Genomic DNA, 20,549 nt, shown 5'->3' on the forward strand with positions numbered 1-20,549 from the left:
ACTAACCCAACCATCTTTACAATATGTCTGATTACTTAACACACCTCTAGATAACAAGAAAAGTACATAAGCTCTAATCTAATCAATCAAGGTTTCAGTGCTATTTACTCTATAATTAAATTCGAAACTCCTCGAGTCCCTTGAAACTCCTTCCATTAATAATTACGTAAAACAGAAGGCATATCCCACATTAAAATAATGATCTCTAACAAAAAAAGTTGCTATACAAAATACTCAATGGCTACAAGTTTCACAAAAACTTACTTACAAAATAATCACTGGTTACAAAGTTTGACGGCAAACCACGACTTTGCCGATGAAAACTATAATTTAACTTGTAACTTCGTTACTTTTATCGATTTTGATGCTGTCTGGCTGTATCGCTAATTTTTGCACAATTGCGTTATATATCATTTTTGTGGAGGAAACTTTTTCATCAAGCCGACAGATTCCCCTCTTTTGTACATTACTCTTCGTAAGAGCCCATTATAGGGGTAAAGGGAATCACCAACGAAATACCAAAGTTTAGAAGTATTTAGGGTTTCATAAAAACAAAATGGACTATGAGTAATTTTATAAAGAAGGTATGTATTACACAGTCAATAAAACTGAATTACGTACCAGGATGGAACCTTTAAAGCCGTGGTGGCCTAGTGGTTTGACCTATCGCCTCTCAAACAGAGGGTCGTGGGTTCAAACCCCGGCTCGCACCTCTGAGTTTTTCGAAATTCATGTGCGGAATTATATTTGAAATTTACCACGAGCTTTGCGGTGAAGGAAAACATCGTGAGGAAACCTGCACAAACCTGCGAAGCAATTCAATGGTGCGTGTGAAGTTCCCAATCCGCACTGGGCCCGCGTGGGAACTATGGCCCAAGCCCTCTTGTTCTGAGAGGAGGCCTGTGCCCACCAGTGGGACGTATATAGGCTGGGATGATGATGGAACCTTTGTGATGCTGATGTCATATTGACATTCCATACGTCTGCCAAAGAAGTCATAGCGAAATTGATTATGAAAAGGTCCTGCCCTGGTAAGCGATTCTGTTTCTTCGACTATAATGACATATATCTTTCATCATTATATCAGCCTACGTACGTCTGACTGCTGGGCACAGGCCTCCTCTCATAATGAGAGCGCTTGGGCCGTAGTTCCCACGCGGGCCCAGTGCAGATTGTAAACTTCCCACACACCATTGAATTTCATCGCATATGTGTGCAGTTTTCTTCATGATGTTTTCTTTCACCCGGCAGTTCATGATAAATTTGAAATATAATTTCGCACATTAATTCCGAAATACTCAGCGCTGTGGGCCCGGGTTCGATCGAACCCCTGACCCTCCGCTTAAGCGGGCACAGGTCAAACCACGAGGCTACCGTGACTTATAATTAAACCCTTTATTGTACAAAAATAAAAAAATAACTCAATTAACAAACTTTGAGAAATATGTACATACCTACAAATGCGAATCAATCCTTTTTTTAAGTTTATTTACTTAGACAAATGTATTAAAAAAGGTTGAAAAACAAAATACTTAATTCTCAATTCTATTATTTCTTAGTTTATTAAATCTCAGTCTTACTTTGGCAAATGGAGAGATTGTTTTAATGCATTTATTATATAGACGGTCCCTAATTAATTCCAGTAATTAATTTCTGTTACAGACTAACAAAAATATCCCTGAGTACCTAATATAATAATCTGAAAAAGTACATATTTTTGGTATTGTCAGAAGATTTGAACTTTTCCTTGGAAGATAAATTAGTAAAAAACCTTTATATATTATGTGTGGTATATATATAGCCCCACCATAAGTAATTTTTTTTGGACTTCAAGTAATTGTTATCTAACTTACAAATGATTAACAAGTTCGACTCGATCCGAATACAGGAAGTGGGCAAATTTGACCAACAAGATTTGAGCTAAGCAAACGAAAATTATACACTCCACATTGGCTTGCAATCATAATGTTACGTTTGTCATAATGCATGGTTTTGTTTGTCATTACTTTTTTTCGATTTCGGCGGGAAAAAATTATAACTAACAAAAATTATGACAAACATTACATTATGACTTTCAACAATTATGCGATTGATATTATATTTATTACACAAACGTAGGTATATTACAAATTAAATAAAAGCTTTTAAAAATAGTTACAATTCACTACAGGTACCTATTAGGTACTTAAACTGTCATAACATAAGTTACGCACAGAAATATATTTATCCTTTATATTTCGTATTATAATATACTCGTAGAAGCGAACGTTAAGGGTCTTTTAGGATCTCAATTATTTTGTACTATCCTCTATTTAGGATAAATATGCGTAGGTATGTGGAATAATCGCTATCCCTTCCTGTCCCTTGTCACCTCGTTTACCTTTTGATTTGAATATGCCATCATGTCCGTAGCCCCGTACCTTTCCATAACAATATAATTTATATAATATACTAGCTGTTGCTCGCGACTCCGTCCGCGTAGAAGTATGAAAAATAGTTTACGTCCTATTCTCAGAATTAGTTTCGTTTCAATTACGATTGAAGTCAACACCTGTCTATCAGAACGATCGCTGATTGATTCTGCCATTCGACGAGTTTCTTTTTAATTTAAATTCAAATTGGCAGCCGGTGTTTCCAGTTCTTGCTACCTTGAAACACTTTTTAGGGTTCCGTAGTTAAATACGAGATTACAAGTTTTACCACGTCCGTCTGTCCGCTTCTTAGCTTAAAGACTCTTTGGTTTAAGATTTTTATTTTTATTTTGGTATTTTATTTTAATTTGGTGTATAGCCCAATTTTTCCAGCAGTTTTAGTGTGAATGAGTAACAAACAAAGTTTTAGTGTGAATGAGTAGGCATTATAATTAGTATACTGCACAATGATATTTTATTTCATGCTTATTCAACAGTAGGTAAAGGATACGAGTATATGTACCCAGTTTCTCAACCGAACATATCTTTTACTAGGTACTCAGGTAATAAACGAGAAACTTTATAGCCAGGATAGTTTTACATCCTAAAATTTACAGCAACTGTAATATTTACAACAATACCGTCCTAAAGTTTCGAGAAACTTTTAAAATTTCTTCATTGCTAAACGAGCCACGTAAAGGTTAAGCACACATTAACCCAGACCCTACGAAAATTCGAACTTCGTATCTTCCTGTCCCGATCCGATTTTCGAATTTCGTAGTAGCCCCCTTATGCCGCAGACGCCAGCGGCGCGGTCTGAATATTTTAAAACTGCAATCAAATTCAAATTACGGGTAAGTGCCAGTGAAGCCCTGTTCAAACCAATATGCCTACGATATTACACTTTAAGGCTGGAAATACACATGCCTCGCACATTTTCGTACAAGTAGTTGGCGTGCGTACGTCAATCTTCATACAAGTAATGACACAAGCGTGCAAGCTACTTGCATGAAAATGTACGAGCTACAGGAAAGTGTATACTCAGCTTAAGACGTACCCGAAATAATTATCATGCTAGTGTGGAGGAGACTACAATAGATAGATCTCTCTCCAGGCAGGTGTTATGCCTGGGGACCACAGTCCGAAGGAAAAGCGTCGGTAGTTGATGCAACGTAGGAGTTGGAATTTCTAAATTGGTTCACTAGATGGCGCTAGGAGTCGCTACACTAGCTTCGCCCTTCACAAATAAACAATGACTTTTTGTGCATAGGGCCAAAGAGTATAAAAAGAATCATCAAAAGTAATCTAAGCTACTCAAGCTACTGAATACTAATTAAAATGAATTTCCCCAGTTAAAAAACGTTATTATACTACCTATAAATTCAAATTAGTTTCGGAATACTTAGTAATGTAAAAATATAACTTACATGCTAGTTACTAGCTAGTTGAATAAAATATATAGAGAATCTTTTCACTACTTAATCATGTATTTCTACTCCAATTCACTAGAGCTCAGAGTAATTACAATTTTATTCTCGTACCTATTTACTTTACCTATTTTGCTTACAATACTTATTAACTAAAAACAACTCAAAATCAGCAAAAACCCAGATCTGGATCGGAGGATCCTACAAAACCAGGCAGCCATGTGAACACACTGTCCGGTTTTGCAGGATTCGATAGTTAGTAGACCCGACAAAACTTGACGCCGTATGAACCACAGGTATGAACCAATCTTTCTACTTTCTTGGACAATTTCAGTAGGTATTCATTTCCTAACGATTTTTGCAGAAGCGCAAACAGAGTCCTTTCAAAAATCATGAGGAAAAGAGCTACATCTTTTGCCAATCGCGTTCGTCACAGCTCGAACAGCATACTGAGCGTGCTTGCGCAGCGCTGGGACTCGCCCCTTGCCCTATACTACGAAGTGCAAAATTTGAACTTCGTATCTTGCCATCCCGCTGAGGCTTGTATTGTTTAATACGAGAATGAGAGTGACAGTACGATACGAACTACAATTTTCGAGTTTAGTGGTAGCCCCCCTGCTGGAGCGCTGGGCGCGGCTGCAAGTGTATTTTTATTTTATGTGTTGTTAGTTATTTACCCTATACTTAAGTAATTGTAATCTAATTATGGATTCTTTAGGTTCAAAATAAAATTTTAAATTGATTTGTTTTGATTTTTCGGCGGTATTTTTTTTACTTGCCTTCCAGCTTTCCACAATAGGCTGTAACGAGGCTTAATGCCATAGTACCGTGTACCGCTAAAACCTTAACTTGAAAGCCTGTGATTTTTGTCAATCAATCTGCTACTTTGGCCGCCCCTATATTGAAAGTTGCCTGATAAATGACTGCTTTGGGGGCTGCTCGGAAATTTCATCCATAACTCAGGATCTTATAGGTAGGTAAGTATGTATTGCCTTGAAGGCTACGACTTGAAGGCAAGGTTAAACTAACACGCGGCATTTTAAACCGGATGGCTAATTGGAATTTAGTTATTACTAGCCTTTACCGCTTTGCTTGCGTAGAACATTACATCTGGCAGTCGAATTAGATTCCGGGATTTTACGGATTACGAAATTTGATATAGCCAGTGACGCTCACGTTTTCAAGACGAATCTAATGAAATGAATTAATATTTGAAATGAGTTAGTATTTGAAATGAATTAATATTAGAAATGTTAAGTAGTTACGAGTGGACAAACATAAATCTTACAGGTTAAAACACAACTCTTCTTTTGAACTTTGCCATATATTTGGGTAATAAAAACTTGATCTAACTCTAAATATGAAATCAAGTCGACGCTAGTAAGTAATTACATTATTTAATCCATGAAAGACTTTTCGATGTGCTAGTAAGTATTATCCAAGTCACCCCATATTTCGAGTTTGGGGAACTTTACCGTCGTTGTCCTGTAGACACTTTATAAGTAGCTACTACAACTTATTCGCTGCCAAGAAACTGAAAGGCGGAATACAACTTTCTAGGTTGAATTTATTATTATTGTCTGGCAACTTAAATGTCGTGTCTCTTTCGGTAATAATTTCTGACATGTATATTTGGGGATCCGTGCGTCAAAGGGAAAAAATTAAATATATTTATCTAATACCTTTAAACGAGCAATTCTTGTATTTATATATATTTCGGGGATCTCGGAAACGGCTCCAACGATTTCGATGAAATTTGGTATGTGGGGGTTTTTGGGGATGACAAACTCTGGTTGAGTTCGAAATGCATCAGTGTAGTGTGGTGGTGGTGATAGTTGGGTCTGTGTGATTTCTGTGTGTTCTTACGGCGTAGAGTTGGAGGGGCTGCATGATCACACATTTGTTGCATAGACGTAGCTATTAAAGGTCACGGGTGAGCAAAGTAATTAGAATAGAATAGAATAGAATATATTTATTTGCAAAGAATAAGTAGTTAGGTACATAATATATCATTAGGTGGTGTTGAGACAATAAGCAGCTTATTCTGATATTTCTAATTATAGCATGCAAAAATAAATTTATTTTTTTAGTGTTAAGTTTAAGGGTAAGTGAGAAACTCCTTTACACTATAGTATGTTTTTTCTGACAGTATCTGTACTAACTTATTTTTAAATTTATTTAGAGGAAGCACTTGTACGTACTGCGGCAGATTGTTAAAAATTTTCATGCACATATATTACAAAGCAATGTTTTCTGTAAAGTGCTGTCCGAGGCACACAAACATGAACGAGTCGTCCTGGATTCCGCTGAACTCTAGACGAATTTTCTTGTGCTGTTGTGGAGAGATACATTTGCCTTCTTACAAACATGCATATCTCCAGAATATAAAGGCAGGGCAAAGGCAGAATACCAAGCTTTTTAAAAAGTGGTTTGCATGATTCATATGGGGCTGAACCACAGACAGCACGTATACATTTTTCCTGTGCAATGAATGCCTTGCTAAAATTTGTACAATTTCCCCATAGAATAAGACCGTATCTTAAGGTCGAGCTAACATAGCCATGGTAGGCAGCCAAGGAGACTTGCAAGCCTGAAGTACGTTGTTGTTGTTTTTGGTTTATTGATATGGACCTCTGACAAAGACCTATGGACAAAGTAACGTCTGATTAAATAAATTAATAAAATAGATATTATTGTTTATAAAGTGACATATAATTTTTCTTATCAATTTCAGTATCTCTTAATAAGTGGTCCCAAATCATGAAATAAAATCAAAGAGCAACAATTTAAACGTGCGGTTTAATGAAAAACTTTATACCCAAAAGGATACTATGAAGTAATCGTTAAATATCAAAGTAACGCCGCCAGCACAGGATTAAACATTTTAATTAATTCCAGTTTGTTTACCTGGAGATATGGTAATGAAAGTAATTTCGCCGTAATAGGAAAATTTTACGTTTATAATGAAGTTTCGTTCCCTTGACATGGTTTGCACGCGAGCTATTGTGCTTGCGAAAAATTTGAATACTGCCACCATTATATTTTCAATAGCCTAAATTCATTAATTTAATGCATCGAGTTGACAGCATGTATTTACATTATTAAGTTCTAAAAATGGCAAAACGGAACCCTTATAGTTTCGCCATGTCTGTCTGTCTGTCCGTCCGCGGCTTTGCTCAGGGTCTATCAATGCTAGAAAGTTGTAATTTTGCACGAATATATATGTAAACTATGTCGACAAAATGGTACAATAAAAATTAATAAAAATAGTTTTTTAGAGTAGGTACATCCCATAAACGTAAAGTGGGGGTGATTTTTTTTCTCATCCAATCTTGTAGTGTGGGGTATTGTTGAATAGGTCTTTTAAAACCATTAGGGGGTTGCTAAAACGATTTTTCAAAATATTTAACTTTAAAGTGCAAAGACGACCGGATGGCCTAGTGGTTAGAGAACCTGACTACGAAGCTTGAGGTCCCGGGTTCGATGTTTGTTGTCGGGTCTTGGGTGTTTAATATGTATTTAAGTATGTATCTATCTATATAATTATATTTATCGGTTGCTTAGTACCCATAACACAAGCTTGGCTAGGCTTACTTTGGGACTAGGTCAATTGGTGTGAATTGTCCCGTGATATTTATTTACTTAAATTTTCATTAAAATCGAGCGTCCCCCCCCTCTAAAATCTAAGTCGGTGGGTGTAAAAATTTGAAAAAATTCAGGATGGTAGTAAGTATATCAAACTTACAAGGAAAACTATAACGGTTAAGTTTTCTTGAGAATTTTTAGTAGTTTAAGGGGCTGTTTCACCATCTATTGATTAGCGTTAATCGATGGTTAAATGTGATGCCGTCTCCGTCTATTCGAACAAAACAAATAGAGACGGCATCACACCTAACCGCCAGTTAACACTAATCAATGGATGGTGAAACAGCCCCTTAGAGTAAATAGCAGCCTAAGGTATAAAATATACCTTAACTTGGAATATTCCGTACAAAAGACGAAATCCTTAGAAAAATATTACTTAATTGTTTCGTAATGGCTACGGCACCCTATTTCGGGCGTCTCCGACACGCTCTTGGCCGGTTTTTCTTCATACATTAAATTTGTCAGCCCGCCCGGATATTTGTAAATTGTATTATGTATAGGCAACACAGTTTAAGTCGTTCTGTGGTATTTCCATAAACCCTCAAAAATAACGTCCACTGCGTTACCAAACTATAGGTAATTTTTATATTTTGTGCCCAAATGTTACTAATATTGAAAATACAAACTGAAATATAGATGCACAGAAAAACCAGAAAAATAAGACCAGCACTGGGAATCGAACCTCCTCGGTCCTCGGCACGGTAGGTAGCACGTGGCACGGAATGCCGAGGACCTGGGTTCGATTCCCAGTGCTGGTCTTATTTATCTGGTTTTTCTGTGCATCTATATTTCAGTTTGTATTTTCAATTTAGGTTTTACGGGATGACCGTAAAAGTAAAAATTTGGAATTGAAATAAAAAAATACAAAAAGATTCCAAAAAACCAATCTTAAGTTACTAATATTATAAATGCAAAAGTTTGTAAGTCTGTTTGTTTGTTACCATTTCACATCTAAACCGCTGAACAGATTTAAATAAAATTCGGTATATAGATAGTTTTTATCCCGGAAAATTGCATAGTTCCCGCGGAATAGTGTAAAAAAACGAATTCTATGCGGACGGAGTCGCGAGCAACAGCTAGTCTTTCAATAAAAGTCATTACTTACAGTGATATTTGTAAGAATTATGAATTAAAAAATAATGTTTTTGAAAATTAAAAAAGAAACTTATTAGAAAAATCTTAAAATAAATATTTTTTTTAATTTATAGGCATAATTTGAACTTAAACTAACTTAATATTATATTAGACATTGAAAACTTGGCCCAGTTACTTCATTTACAACAAAGTTATAAAAGGTGGTTAAAATTGCTCCGAACGATTCGGGAAATAACTGCATGCATGGGCGGTACCGTAGCCATGAAGGATGGTAGGTAGACTAGTAGAGACCTTTTTTGTTCACTTGTCCTTGATTAATTTAAATTAGCTTTATACAGAACGAACTCATTATTTCGTGTTCCGTGTAAAAATTAAAATACATTTCCCTTGTTAAAGCAAAAGCTTTGAAATAAGTAAAGGTCGGCGGTACACTCACAATAACAGTTTGAAATGTTTTACGGTACATGTTTATACAAATGATGTGTAAAGAAGCCTCAAAAATGAGTAAAAGTTTAGTAAGAGGTACTTTATTTCATACCTTTCGTTATATATATATTTTATTCAACTGGATGGCAAACGAGCAATTGGGTCACCTGATGGTAAGAGATTACCACCGCCCATAGACACCTGCAACACCAGGGGGATTGCAGATGCGTTGCCAACCTAGAGACCTAAGATGGGATACCTCAAGTGCCAGTAATTTCACCGGCTGTTTTACTCTCCACGCCGAAACACAACAATGCAAGCACTGCTATTTCACGGCAGGATTAGCGAGCAAGATGGTGGTAGCAATCCGGGCGGACCTTGCACAAGGTTATATTATTATTGTGTCTACCTAGTTATCTACAGGTTATTTTACGATTCTAATGACTGTATGTAAAATTTCGTCATGTTGGTACGAATCGGACTCGTGCACCAAGGGTTCTGTACATGGTATAAATAATGGGAAAAAAAATGTCCTAACGTACCTAACCTAAACGACCAATATAGGTAATATAATCTCAAAATGAGTACTTTTTTTTAGATGCAGGGCTCTGTAAATTTGCATTTTTATAGATAAGAGTTCCCGGTAACAAATATGTATAACTAATCTAAATAACCATGAATCATTAAAACTGTTTTACGTACCTATATATTTGTACGGAACGAACGCACACGGCCATTTTAAACGAGCTCCTGGTATTATAAAGGTATACACCTGCATCGCAATATCCTTGGCTCATTTAAGATAGTTACGGTCTATATCCCGTAGTAAATATGTCAAACAGTATAACCATAACATAAAAACCCATATAATGTTAACTTCATGTCATTGTATTTAAACTAGGAAACCTAATTATAATTCATATGTAACCTTGACCTTTTAAATACGTAATTCGTACACTAATTTGGCACGGCTAGCATGTCACTGTCCCACTTTGAGAATACTGTGCCGTATAAACATCCAGTCCAGACATTTACTATGGAATATTAATGCCCCCGGGTTGAATATAACTTATAAAGGGTAATGTGAATTAGAATCTGCCTAATGAAAATTTGTTGCTGGCAAACAATAGCCGAGGGGCGCTTTCGAGTTCCAGCGATAAAAGTTTCGTTTGATACCTAATGAAAATAAAGTGGTGACGATGTAAAGACTGCCCTGAAAAAAAAAGATTTCCTAACAGTAACAAAAAAAAATGTTGCTTGTAACGTAACTTCTGTGACTACAAAACTAACGCTTACTAGTAGCTAAAAGTTAAGTGATGTCTTTCAAAATCAGTTTTGCAATATTAGCATTATTTTGGCTGAACGTCAACTCAACTACACTCATTATTGTTACCTAGAATTATTTTACTACAATTGAGTTGGAAATACACACTCAAAGTTCTTGAGAACACTCTTCTTCAGTTTCTTGGGCTTTCAATACTCACACACGGTTGATTTCTAGATGTGATTTCTAGACATGTTTGGGCACACCAAAGAATGCATAAATATCTGATGAGACTCCATTTCTATGACTTCTAGGACATATCAGATATTTTTGTCAGACAGCGCTCTGTCAGACGCGTTGAGCAACGCCGCCAATGCTCGCTCCCAATCCACGTGATCTGTCATGATGACCAGGTATGGCTAATTGGACTCACCTTTACCACCTTCTCATCCAGCAGCCACTGCAGCGCCGTGTCAGACGCATTGGCCAACGCCGCCAGCGCTGCTCGCTCCCATCCCACGTGCTCCCAATGGTCTGTCATGATGGCCGCGCAAAGCATCGCCGTTGAGCAACTGAAACAAATGACACGTGTTCAGTTTGGAATCCGCAGTTATTTTTTTTATAGGCTTATTTTTTGAATTCGGCCTTTTAAAACCGTTTCGAACTGGCTAGTTAACACTGGCAGCTATTTACACCAAACGCAGCTTTATAGGGTTTAGTTTAGGACGCGTGATTTTCTCAAAATTAGACATTAATGACATTGTAATAAAAACCACAGCATGCGTCATCGTGAATGACTATGCCTATATAGGTATACTTACTGTAACATATAACTGGTTTAATATAAGCAAAATGCGTGTTTTTTCTTCCTTAGTACAACGTAGAATGTGACACAATAAATCCTAATGGTATCCTCGTAGCACTGCGTAGCGGTTGGTAACTCGTATTCGTAGCACGGTCTACGGACAGTCTACGAGAAGCCATAACTTTTTATTACAATGCCATCTAAAGTTCTTGTGAGTTTATCTAAACTTAAAATGTGGGGTAAAAGTAGGCTGTAAAATAGAATTATAGAATATAAAAAGGCGACTGGGATACGATATTTTCCAGACAGCCATTTAGATATAAAAACTAATGAAATCGATATTTATATGTTTATTTAATAACTGGTCTCTGAACAAATATAAATGAAAACTATTTACGTACAACATACTTAAAACTATTCTACTTAAACTTAAAATACTTACATAAAATAAAATAAAACAAATTAAATTAAAGCAAATCACGAGACACTTGACTCCAATTGACCTAGTCCCAAAGTAAGCAAAGCTTGTGGTATGGGATGGGTACTAGGTAACGGATACACATACTTAAATAAATAGATATATAGGTAAATATATATTAAACACTCAAGACTAAACCCGGATTTTTAATCCCATGGAAAAAAATGTAAACAAAGGTGTTGCCGTTATCAAAAAACATTTGCAGAATTCAATTTTTATTTTCATAGTAACATGTATACATTTATGTAGGTTTCTTAGGTTAGTTCTCTTTGTCTTCTTTTTAACTGTTAATTTCATGTGTTTTATGTTATTATACAAATAAAATGTATAATAATCTGTGGTCTAAGAATGTTTTTCCGATGAACACAACATGTAGACAGGCAATGTCTAGCAATGTTACACGTTTTCGCTTAACTTTGCTGGCAACTCACCAGTTGTTTTGTCCAAATCAATGTGTGGCTATACAATCAGGCGTTAGTCACCATACTGTATAAACAAGCCCAAACATCATAAATCTGCGGTCACGGCCAGTAACTCCGCTACCTTATAATACCCATATAATCGCTCCCCGTACCCACATCATATTTTATGCACGAAACAATAACACTGTAATCCAGATTATGTAGACGTATGGCATTCAAGGTAAATTCTGTTTAATGGGGTAAACAATAAACAATAAGTGCTTTCATACTGGATTTGGATGAATAGTAACAAAACAAAGCAGTTTATAACTATAGAATAAGTAATAGTGCAAATTAATCTACTGTCGAGAGAAACTAGAAGTGTCTTTCATCTGCTGATAGTACTTATGACAAGAATCGATGGTAATTAATAATTAATAATTCCAGAAATCTGTATTGTTGGCGGACTGGACTACGCTTATTCGGCGCCCGTAGGGGCAAAGCTGAATAACGCCCACCCAGTATAAGAAGTTGATGTATAGCCTTATTCGGGAATCACGAGTTCTTGAAGAGAGCTTGTGGACATTTGAAGGCCCTCCTGGACTAGGGAACGGAGGGGGCTGCTCCTTCCGCCCCACTGTTAGTCTGACTGACACTGCAGAAATAAATATCTTTCATACAATTTCAATTTTTAAAATTATGCACCACTATTGCACCTGTGCATTAGTACCGAAAAGTCGTTGTAGCCTAGAGGTTTGACCTATGGCCTCTCAAACAGAGTGAACCGTGACCTTTGAGTTTTCATTTTTTTTATATAAATTAAGAAAAACAACCCTATGAGTCTCACAAAGGGCCGGGAACGCACCTGTGATACCTCTCGTGTTGCGAGTGTCCAAGGGCGGTGGTGATTGCTTTTCATTAGGTGACCTACATGCTCATCCCCCCACCCCCATTTAAAATGGCTGCGGCGTTTTGTCTGTATGTAATTTTTGGGCTATGACTACGACAAATAAGCTACGTGTAGACAGTTCCAAATAGGTACACATTGCTAATTGCACGCCAATATTTGATGTGGAGGGAGCGGCCTTCACGGCGGGTAACTGGGACAAGTAGTTATCACTGTCAAATAGCTAGTTGAGTTAAATTTTTAACTAGTTTTCACCCGCTGGTTCGCTCACTTGAGCGGTTTACATCTGTTTTCTGGTTCCCTGTTCGTCTAATGAGTTGATTCCTTGTTCGTCTGTTTCCTCGATCGTTTGTTTTGGCTTTGTGTTTCAACATGGGTTAGGTTAGGTAAGAGTTACTCAGCCATGCGGAATAGGAGCTCCGTAAAGCGGAGCTCTGTCGACTTTGAGGTCAAAGAATTTAAATGAACATCAAACTTGGAAATAGACGAACAGAGACCGACTGGACAATATGACGAAAGGGGAATTGGACAAACAGATGAACCGATTTCGATGCGGTTATTTCACGTGAAAGCGAGTTTCCTTGCGGTGGTTCTTAGCTATGTTTGAAAAAAACAGTTCAACTGTTTTAAGTTGGTTAGGTATATATAATTATAGTAGTGTAGAGTACGGTTGCCGAGCAGGAAGAATTTCGTAAAATGTATGACCTTTCACTATGTGTCTCTGTCAGTCGCGCGTGGATATTTGACGTTGCATTCGCACAAATGCATGTGTGCGAGCGAGACGGTAAAGTAAATATTTACGCACGAGCGACAGACACACATAGTGAAAGGTCATTGTAATTCTTCTTCTCTGCACGCGACCCTACTCTAGCTGAACACAACAATACTGGGCGCGATCTTGCTCGCACAAATGTCCGCACGAAAGCTGCACCAAAACAGTGTGCATAACTACGTTTTTTATCTCATTTATTATCAATTTAGGTATACAACACACTAAAAATCACTCCGTAAAGACGTTAACAAACCGATGACGCAGCACGAGTATTTAATACTGTTGCCAACCATGTATTTATTTTGTTTTTTTATTTGAAGTCAGGTTCTTAGACATGTTTCATCAAAATCGGTTTAGCCGTTTTTGAAATATTGAACTTTGGAGTGACAAACTCGGGGGTTTTCCAAATTTTTGTTGGTTAGGTTAGTTGTACAATAAAGAGTATAAACAAACAAACAAACATGGAAATCTCTGGATTTTCATTGTTCAATTTAATGGTTTACACGAGTGAAGCCGCAAGTACGGACTAGTGGGTAAAATTTCCATGTATAACGATGTTATCTGTTTAATATCCCGGCTTTTACGTGTTGAATTTTTTATGTCAGTTAATTATCGGCGATAGCATCCGAGGGTATCGATAAAAAGCCTTGAAACTGTAAACGTTGTGGTTTCGTCTCATGCTTGTATACCGGGCCTTTACCAGGAGAAAATAATTAAAAAAATAGATCGTAGGTACTCATCAAACAATAATAATTCAGCGACTCATCATCATCATCATGTCAGCTGAAAGACGTCCACCGCTGGACATAGGCCTCCCCCAAGGCTCTCCACTCAGACAAGTCTTGTGCTTTCCGCGTCCACCGCGATCCCGCGACCTTAACCAGGTCGTCGCTCCATCTTGTTGGAGGCCTAATGACAGCTCGTCTCCCGGTCCGCGACCGCGCGCGCGTGCGGTTTCAACGACTGTTAAAATAATTAAGTATTTAGATTTCCATTTTTCATAAAAAATAAATGGTAATAGATAGAATAGATTTGATTTGCTCCTAATAAAGTATTGCTCCCATCCTGTATGTATGGCTTGGCTTAAATTGCACATGCAATATATAAGAGGGCCAGCAATTCCAGGATTGTAAGAAATTTCCATGGAAATAACTTTTTTAAAATGAAATCGATGTTCGCACCGTATCGTCTCTCTCACTCTCGTATTCATATCGGAAAATCTTAGTGATTATTTAAGTTGTATGAAGAAATATCACTTTTATAAAATTTTATGTCTCTAGAGATAGGGGCTTTTCGATTTTGCATTCGTAAATAAATACCAATTTTCCGTGGAAATTGTGATTAAAAATAGCCTACGTGTTATTTCAGAGCGCACACAGAACACACTCACAACATAAACCTTCGCATTTATTATTATACTCTACCAAGATACTAAAATGAAATTTCATGTGTTACCTGTTTTATATACTTATCTATCTTATCTTATAAATAGTGATGTGCCACAACCGGTAATCACCGAAAAGTTTCGGTAAGTACCTACTTATGTTATATGTATAAAATGTTAAGATATTAACGGATCTGTGACGTACTAACACACGTAGGGCACTTAAGACATTCTAAAAGAGGTAAAATTAGTCTAATAAAATGCCACCGTTTAGAAGATGCAATAATATCGAAAACCGAAATCAGAGAGCAGCACTATTCGTATTATGCTGGTCACATTGTTTTTACATTAGACATTTCATACATGTTTCATACTGTCACTATAGTACCTTGGTATCTTGGGTTAATAAATAGAGTAGTAATTCACATTTGTAATGATACGATTACGAAGCATTTTTCTACTAAAACCTAATTTTATCGCAGCAACATCTATTTGCCATGTCACCCTCTGTCCAGAGGTTACCCAATTAAATTAGTAAAAACGCGGCCTAAGAATACAGGCCCGCGCAATTTATTGAAATGTTTGTAACATTTTCAGCATTAATTTTTAGGAAATAAAAATATTCTACTGTTATAAAAATTGCGAAATTTTGTGAGCACACATGCATGCACAGAACACACACGTGCGTGCTAGTGTGCATTTATTACTCTTTCACACCAAAACAGCTTGATGTATTTCGATAATATCTGGTATGCAGATCCAACTATCTGAAATAACTTATATCACTATTTACTCTGTGCTTATAGGCTATATTTTAACAGGATCGGGATTAAATCCTTCCACCATTAACTTTACATTTTTTTTTCATTCCCATGCAATATTAATGGAGACTAGAATGTAATCGGAAATTCAAATGGGAATTTTGCGAAGAAATGGTTAAGGTATGTATGCGAGGCCGCAAGTAAAGGTTAGTAATAAATAAATATGTAAATATCATGAGACAGTCGATATTATTCGACTCAGTCTTAAATTAAGCAAAGCGTGCACTATAAAAATACTTCCATGTACTTGTATGTAAATGTGTGTGTATGTTAAATACATACACATTAAACATCCAAGACTCGAGAACACCTCTACCTCGAATCTCAGCTTTGCCTCGCACAGGCCAGTATTAAGTCTAGCGTCACGTCAACCCCCCGTGTGACAGGGTGGGGGTGCTTGTGACGCATTATGTCACACGTTATTGAGAGCCGGCGCGGAATGGCACGGATTCAATCTAGACGTGGTTCCGTCTAGTACATATTTGTACATAATGAAGCGTAAGAGCGTCGGGGTGATTACGTACTATTCGATTAACGTTCGAGGTAAAGACGAAATTAAAGACAAATCATCGTGTACAAAAAAATAGTAGATTGTTGTACCTACCAAGCAGAAAGTTATTTATTATTGCACCGAGTGCCGATTTGGAGCACGAGCGTTAGCGAGGGCTATAAAAAGCACGAGGGCAATATAAATTACTTAATGCGAGGTGCATAATCTGCTTTTCTTTCAACTATTACTGGAATAGTAGACGAAAAAAAAACTCATGCTAAAAAATTATAGGGAAGAAATGTCACTAGCACTCGATGATTCCATTTTTGTAAGTTTACATTCACACTCAAAAAATGTCCACGGAAAATTCGCAAGGTTCCCGCCAATTTGTTTTTTACTAATATACGGTTACCTATATAAATAGCAGAGGGTCGTGGGTTCAAACCCGGCTCGCACCTCTGAGTTTTTCGAAATTCATGTGCGGAATTACATTTGAAACTTACCACGAGCTTTGCGGTGAAGGAAAACATCGTGAGGAAACCTGCACAAACCTGCGAAGCAATTCAATGGTGCGTGTGAAGTTCCCAATCCGCACTGGGCCCGCGTGGGAACTATGGCCCAAGCCCTCTTGTTCTGAGAAGAGGCCTGTGCCCAGCAGTGGGACGTATATAGGCTGGGATGATATAAATACCGTTTTTCGTAGGATTGGTAGCAAGCATTTTTTGTACGCAATCTGTCAAATTTCATAAGGCCGTCAGGTTGACCAACCTAACGCTAGATTTTTTACACTATGCAGCTATATTAATAGCAAAAATACTTGCGTTACCTCTTTTATTATGGTGCGTTTAAAAAAATCTAAAACAATGCAATAAAGGATTTTCATACATTGTGCTGGGTATTTAGTGCGGTTATGATGAAATTAAAGCATAGTTGGAAGAAAAGTATATTTTGTGGGCTGTTTTGTGTCGAGACGATGATGCAATTAGGTTGTATAAATAACTAAATGTACCCAACCATTACACAAAAATTGCGTATACAAAGTGACTCAGCGAGCATATGTTATATCTTTAAACGATCTATTCTTGAATATTTATATCGCGGATATTATCCTTAAGCTTATATAATTTAATTTTATTCTGGGACAACTGAGCTATTACTCTTAGGTAACTTAACTTACTTAAATTTAATTAAGTTTATAACGACTTCAAAAAGGAGGAGGTTCTGAATTCGGTTTTATTTTTTGTTTTTCTAAAATCCAATAAATCCTTACTAATATTATAAATGCGAAAGTGTTATTTTACAAGTTATTTGATGGGTTGTTTGTTGCACTTTCACGGAATGGCGATAATTTGGGACTCTGAGAATACAGGGTGGCTTATTTAGATTGGTCAGTAGGTAAGTGAAAGTCTGAAACTATAAGACATACGAAGATCTGTTCTTAGGCAACATGGCATCGATTTTAATACCAAGAAAAACTGCATTCATACATTTAAAAAAACTTGTACTCGACTCGGGAATCGAACCCGGACGTTTTGAAAAATAAAACTTACATTATTAAGGAATATGACAATAATGCATTTTATTAATTCTAGATATCGTGTTTCATAGTAATATTGATTGCTTATGACCTACACTATCGATATCCAAATAGAAATAATTTAAGCTTTTTTTTCAACCTCCCTGTTTCGATTCCCGTACTGAGAACAAGATTTTTTTTAATGTTAGAATGCAATTCTTGTTACTAAAATCGATGACATGGTTCCTAAGAACAGATCTTCGTATGTCTTAAAATTTCAGCCTTTCCCATACTGACAGATCTAAATGAGTCATTCTGTATAGTTTTTATCCTAGAAAGTTGCATAGTCCCGAAGGACAGCTCGAAATAATTTAAATAAGGCCACTCTCGTTTCCAACCCTAATGTGATAATGAATTCAGCCTACGTTGTTCATCAGCAATTAGCGAGCTTGTGTTGACGAATAATCGAGTATCGAGTCGGTATTATTCAGTACACGTGTACTTAACATAATTACGGACCGTTTCATTAGAGGGCATGGACCGGACCGCTACGGCTTTGGGGCTTAACACAATTTATTTTGTCGTTTCGTTTCATTACGCTTCAGGATACCGATAAATTAGGCGATTAGTGTAACGACTAGATAAAGAACGTCAGACTACGAGCCGGCAGGGTTACTACGAAACTCCAAACTTGAAGTTCGTGTAGTGCGGTCCCTCTGACACTTATACAATTTAATACGAATACGAGAGCGAGAGGGACCGCACGACACGAACTTCGAGTTTCGTTGTAGCCCTGCTGATTCGCACATGACGGGTTCCGTACCACCGTACTGAAAAAAAAACATTTAACATATTTAGTCACGTCCGTTCGTCCGTGGCTTAGGTTAAAAAAAAATTGTGCTAGAAAGCTGTAATTTTGCACGCGTATAGTTATGTTAACCACGACGACAAGAGGAAAAATAAAATACGTAGAAAATAATAATTTAGTGTTCCTTCCCTACATGAAAAGTGAAGAGATTATTCTATTATTTTATGATGGTACACGAGAAATAGTGCGCAGGTGAACCTTTTATTGTTTGGGAATTTAAAGATATTATATACCTACCTAACAGTCACAAAAACAACTTAAGTTTTCTGTTTAATATTAAACGCTATATTATTATAACCTCCTGGGGTTCAAAGTGATAGTACTAGTACATATTGTTGGCAGTGTCATTTTATCTGTATCATTTTGGATCAATTTCGATGTCAAAATATGACAAAGTGGGCCGCAGGGGGATGATTAAAATGAAACAAACATTTAAAATCCTTATTGTAGGTACGTGTTTCTGATAAATTACATGTGAACACTTCGTATAAAGTTAGGTTATTATGTCATAGATTTGAAACTCTATCATTTTATTAACAAAATATGATAAATTGATACCGCATTGTCTACAAACTGGATTTCTAATTGCCTGAAAACACGGGAGCTTTGTATGTAAAAGAGCCGAGTTTTCCACCCGATGGGAGCTTTGACCTCTGTAATTTAACCTTATAGTATAACGTAATTCAAGTCGAGCCATGAGAAACCATTCGAAATTGTAGCTAAATATTACGTATTAAGACTGATTTTCCATGCCAAAAAAATGGAATAAGTTAAAGATTCATCTCGATTAATTGACTTATCGGTAGGTAAATTGAAGGATGTATCTCATAGTATCCAAAACAAATTTCAAGATCAAGATTGATCTCTGTTCATTATCTCCAGAATATTATTTAAAAACACCGAACTAAAAATACAAAATAAATCACTAGCAACAAGATTTATCTTCTAAAAATTGTGCCCGAGGTAATTTAAGAGTAGAAGCCTCTTTGCTTTTATTAAGCTAAAGGCAGTAAAAGGTATCAAGGGCAACAAATGAGATTTTCCTAATATGCCCTAATGGTATATTTTATTTTCTAGGAAATATACCTTTGCGAGAAAACCAGCTTTCTTTTAAGATATATCTGTAGATAAAAGTTCACAGTCAGATGATGGATGAGCGTGACAAGTGGCTCAATTATCTAGACCAATAATTTCCGAGGATCTTCATGGTAAGCTTTTTATAATAAAGATATGATGAAAAGGGGTTATTCAGAGAATAATTATTTTAAATTAGATGTGACATTGTCAACTCGGTCAAGATATAGTATATTGTTGTAGAGACTTGAAAGTAAGCAATAGATGAACGAGTTAGTTTGAAGGCCGAACGGAAGAGGAGGCCTTTGATAATACGAGTTCATCTATTGCACTATTGGCCGAAACTAAACATTGTGCTTTTCACGATCAATGCGAGGAAATAAAAAATATTTATCACAAAACAAACAATTAGAATCCAATGACTGCGTTGCTTCTGCCGTGTGACACTCTTTACCGGCCCGGATAATACCGACATGGAAATACCGACCCGATTTTTCTTGTAAGTACACGCCCATATATAGAAACTCATGTCAGCTTGACACGAGTTTGTGTGGGCGTTTACACGAATAATGGAATCGGTATTTCCATGTCGGTATTATCTGGGCCGGTAAATAGTGTCACCCCTCCCGCCGATTTTAGTTTTTTCTTTTATGACATTTTTTTTTAACCGAATCTGTACTTGGGGCCATACGCAACCATATATTTTAAAAATCAAAACGTCATCCTCGTCATGTCCGACCTGCTGCGATGCTGTAGCATTTTTTC

The 20,549-nt window shown here is 36.7% G+C and overlaps 1 protein-coding gene across 1 annotated transcript in view; it reads right to left on the reverse strand.

Annotated features, from left to right (window-relative positions):
• The window catches only part of LOC141429165 (uncharacterized), a 55,407-nt gene that overhangs the window by 20,922 nt on the left and 13,936 nt on the right, over positions 1 to 20,549 (reverse strand). The window contains exon 3 of the mRNA XM_074089412.1: positions 10,702 to 10,840. Within this exon, the coding sequence (XP_073945513.1) occupies positions 10,702 to 10,840 (139 nt within the window). The remainder of the gene's footprint in view (positions 1 to 10,701; positions 10,841 to 20,549) is intronic.

The sequence above is a fragment of the Choristoneura fumiferana genome, chromosome 6, assembly GCF_025370935.1.
Source record: "Choristoneura fumiferana chromosome 6, NRCan_CFum_1, whole genome shotgun sequence".
Classification (NCBI taxonomy): domain Eukaryota; kingdom Metazoa; phylum Arthropoda; class Insecta; order Lepidoptera; family Tortricidae; genus Choristoneura; species Choristoneura fumiferana.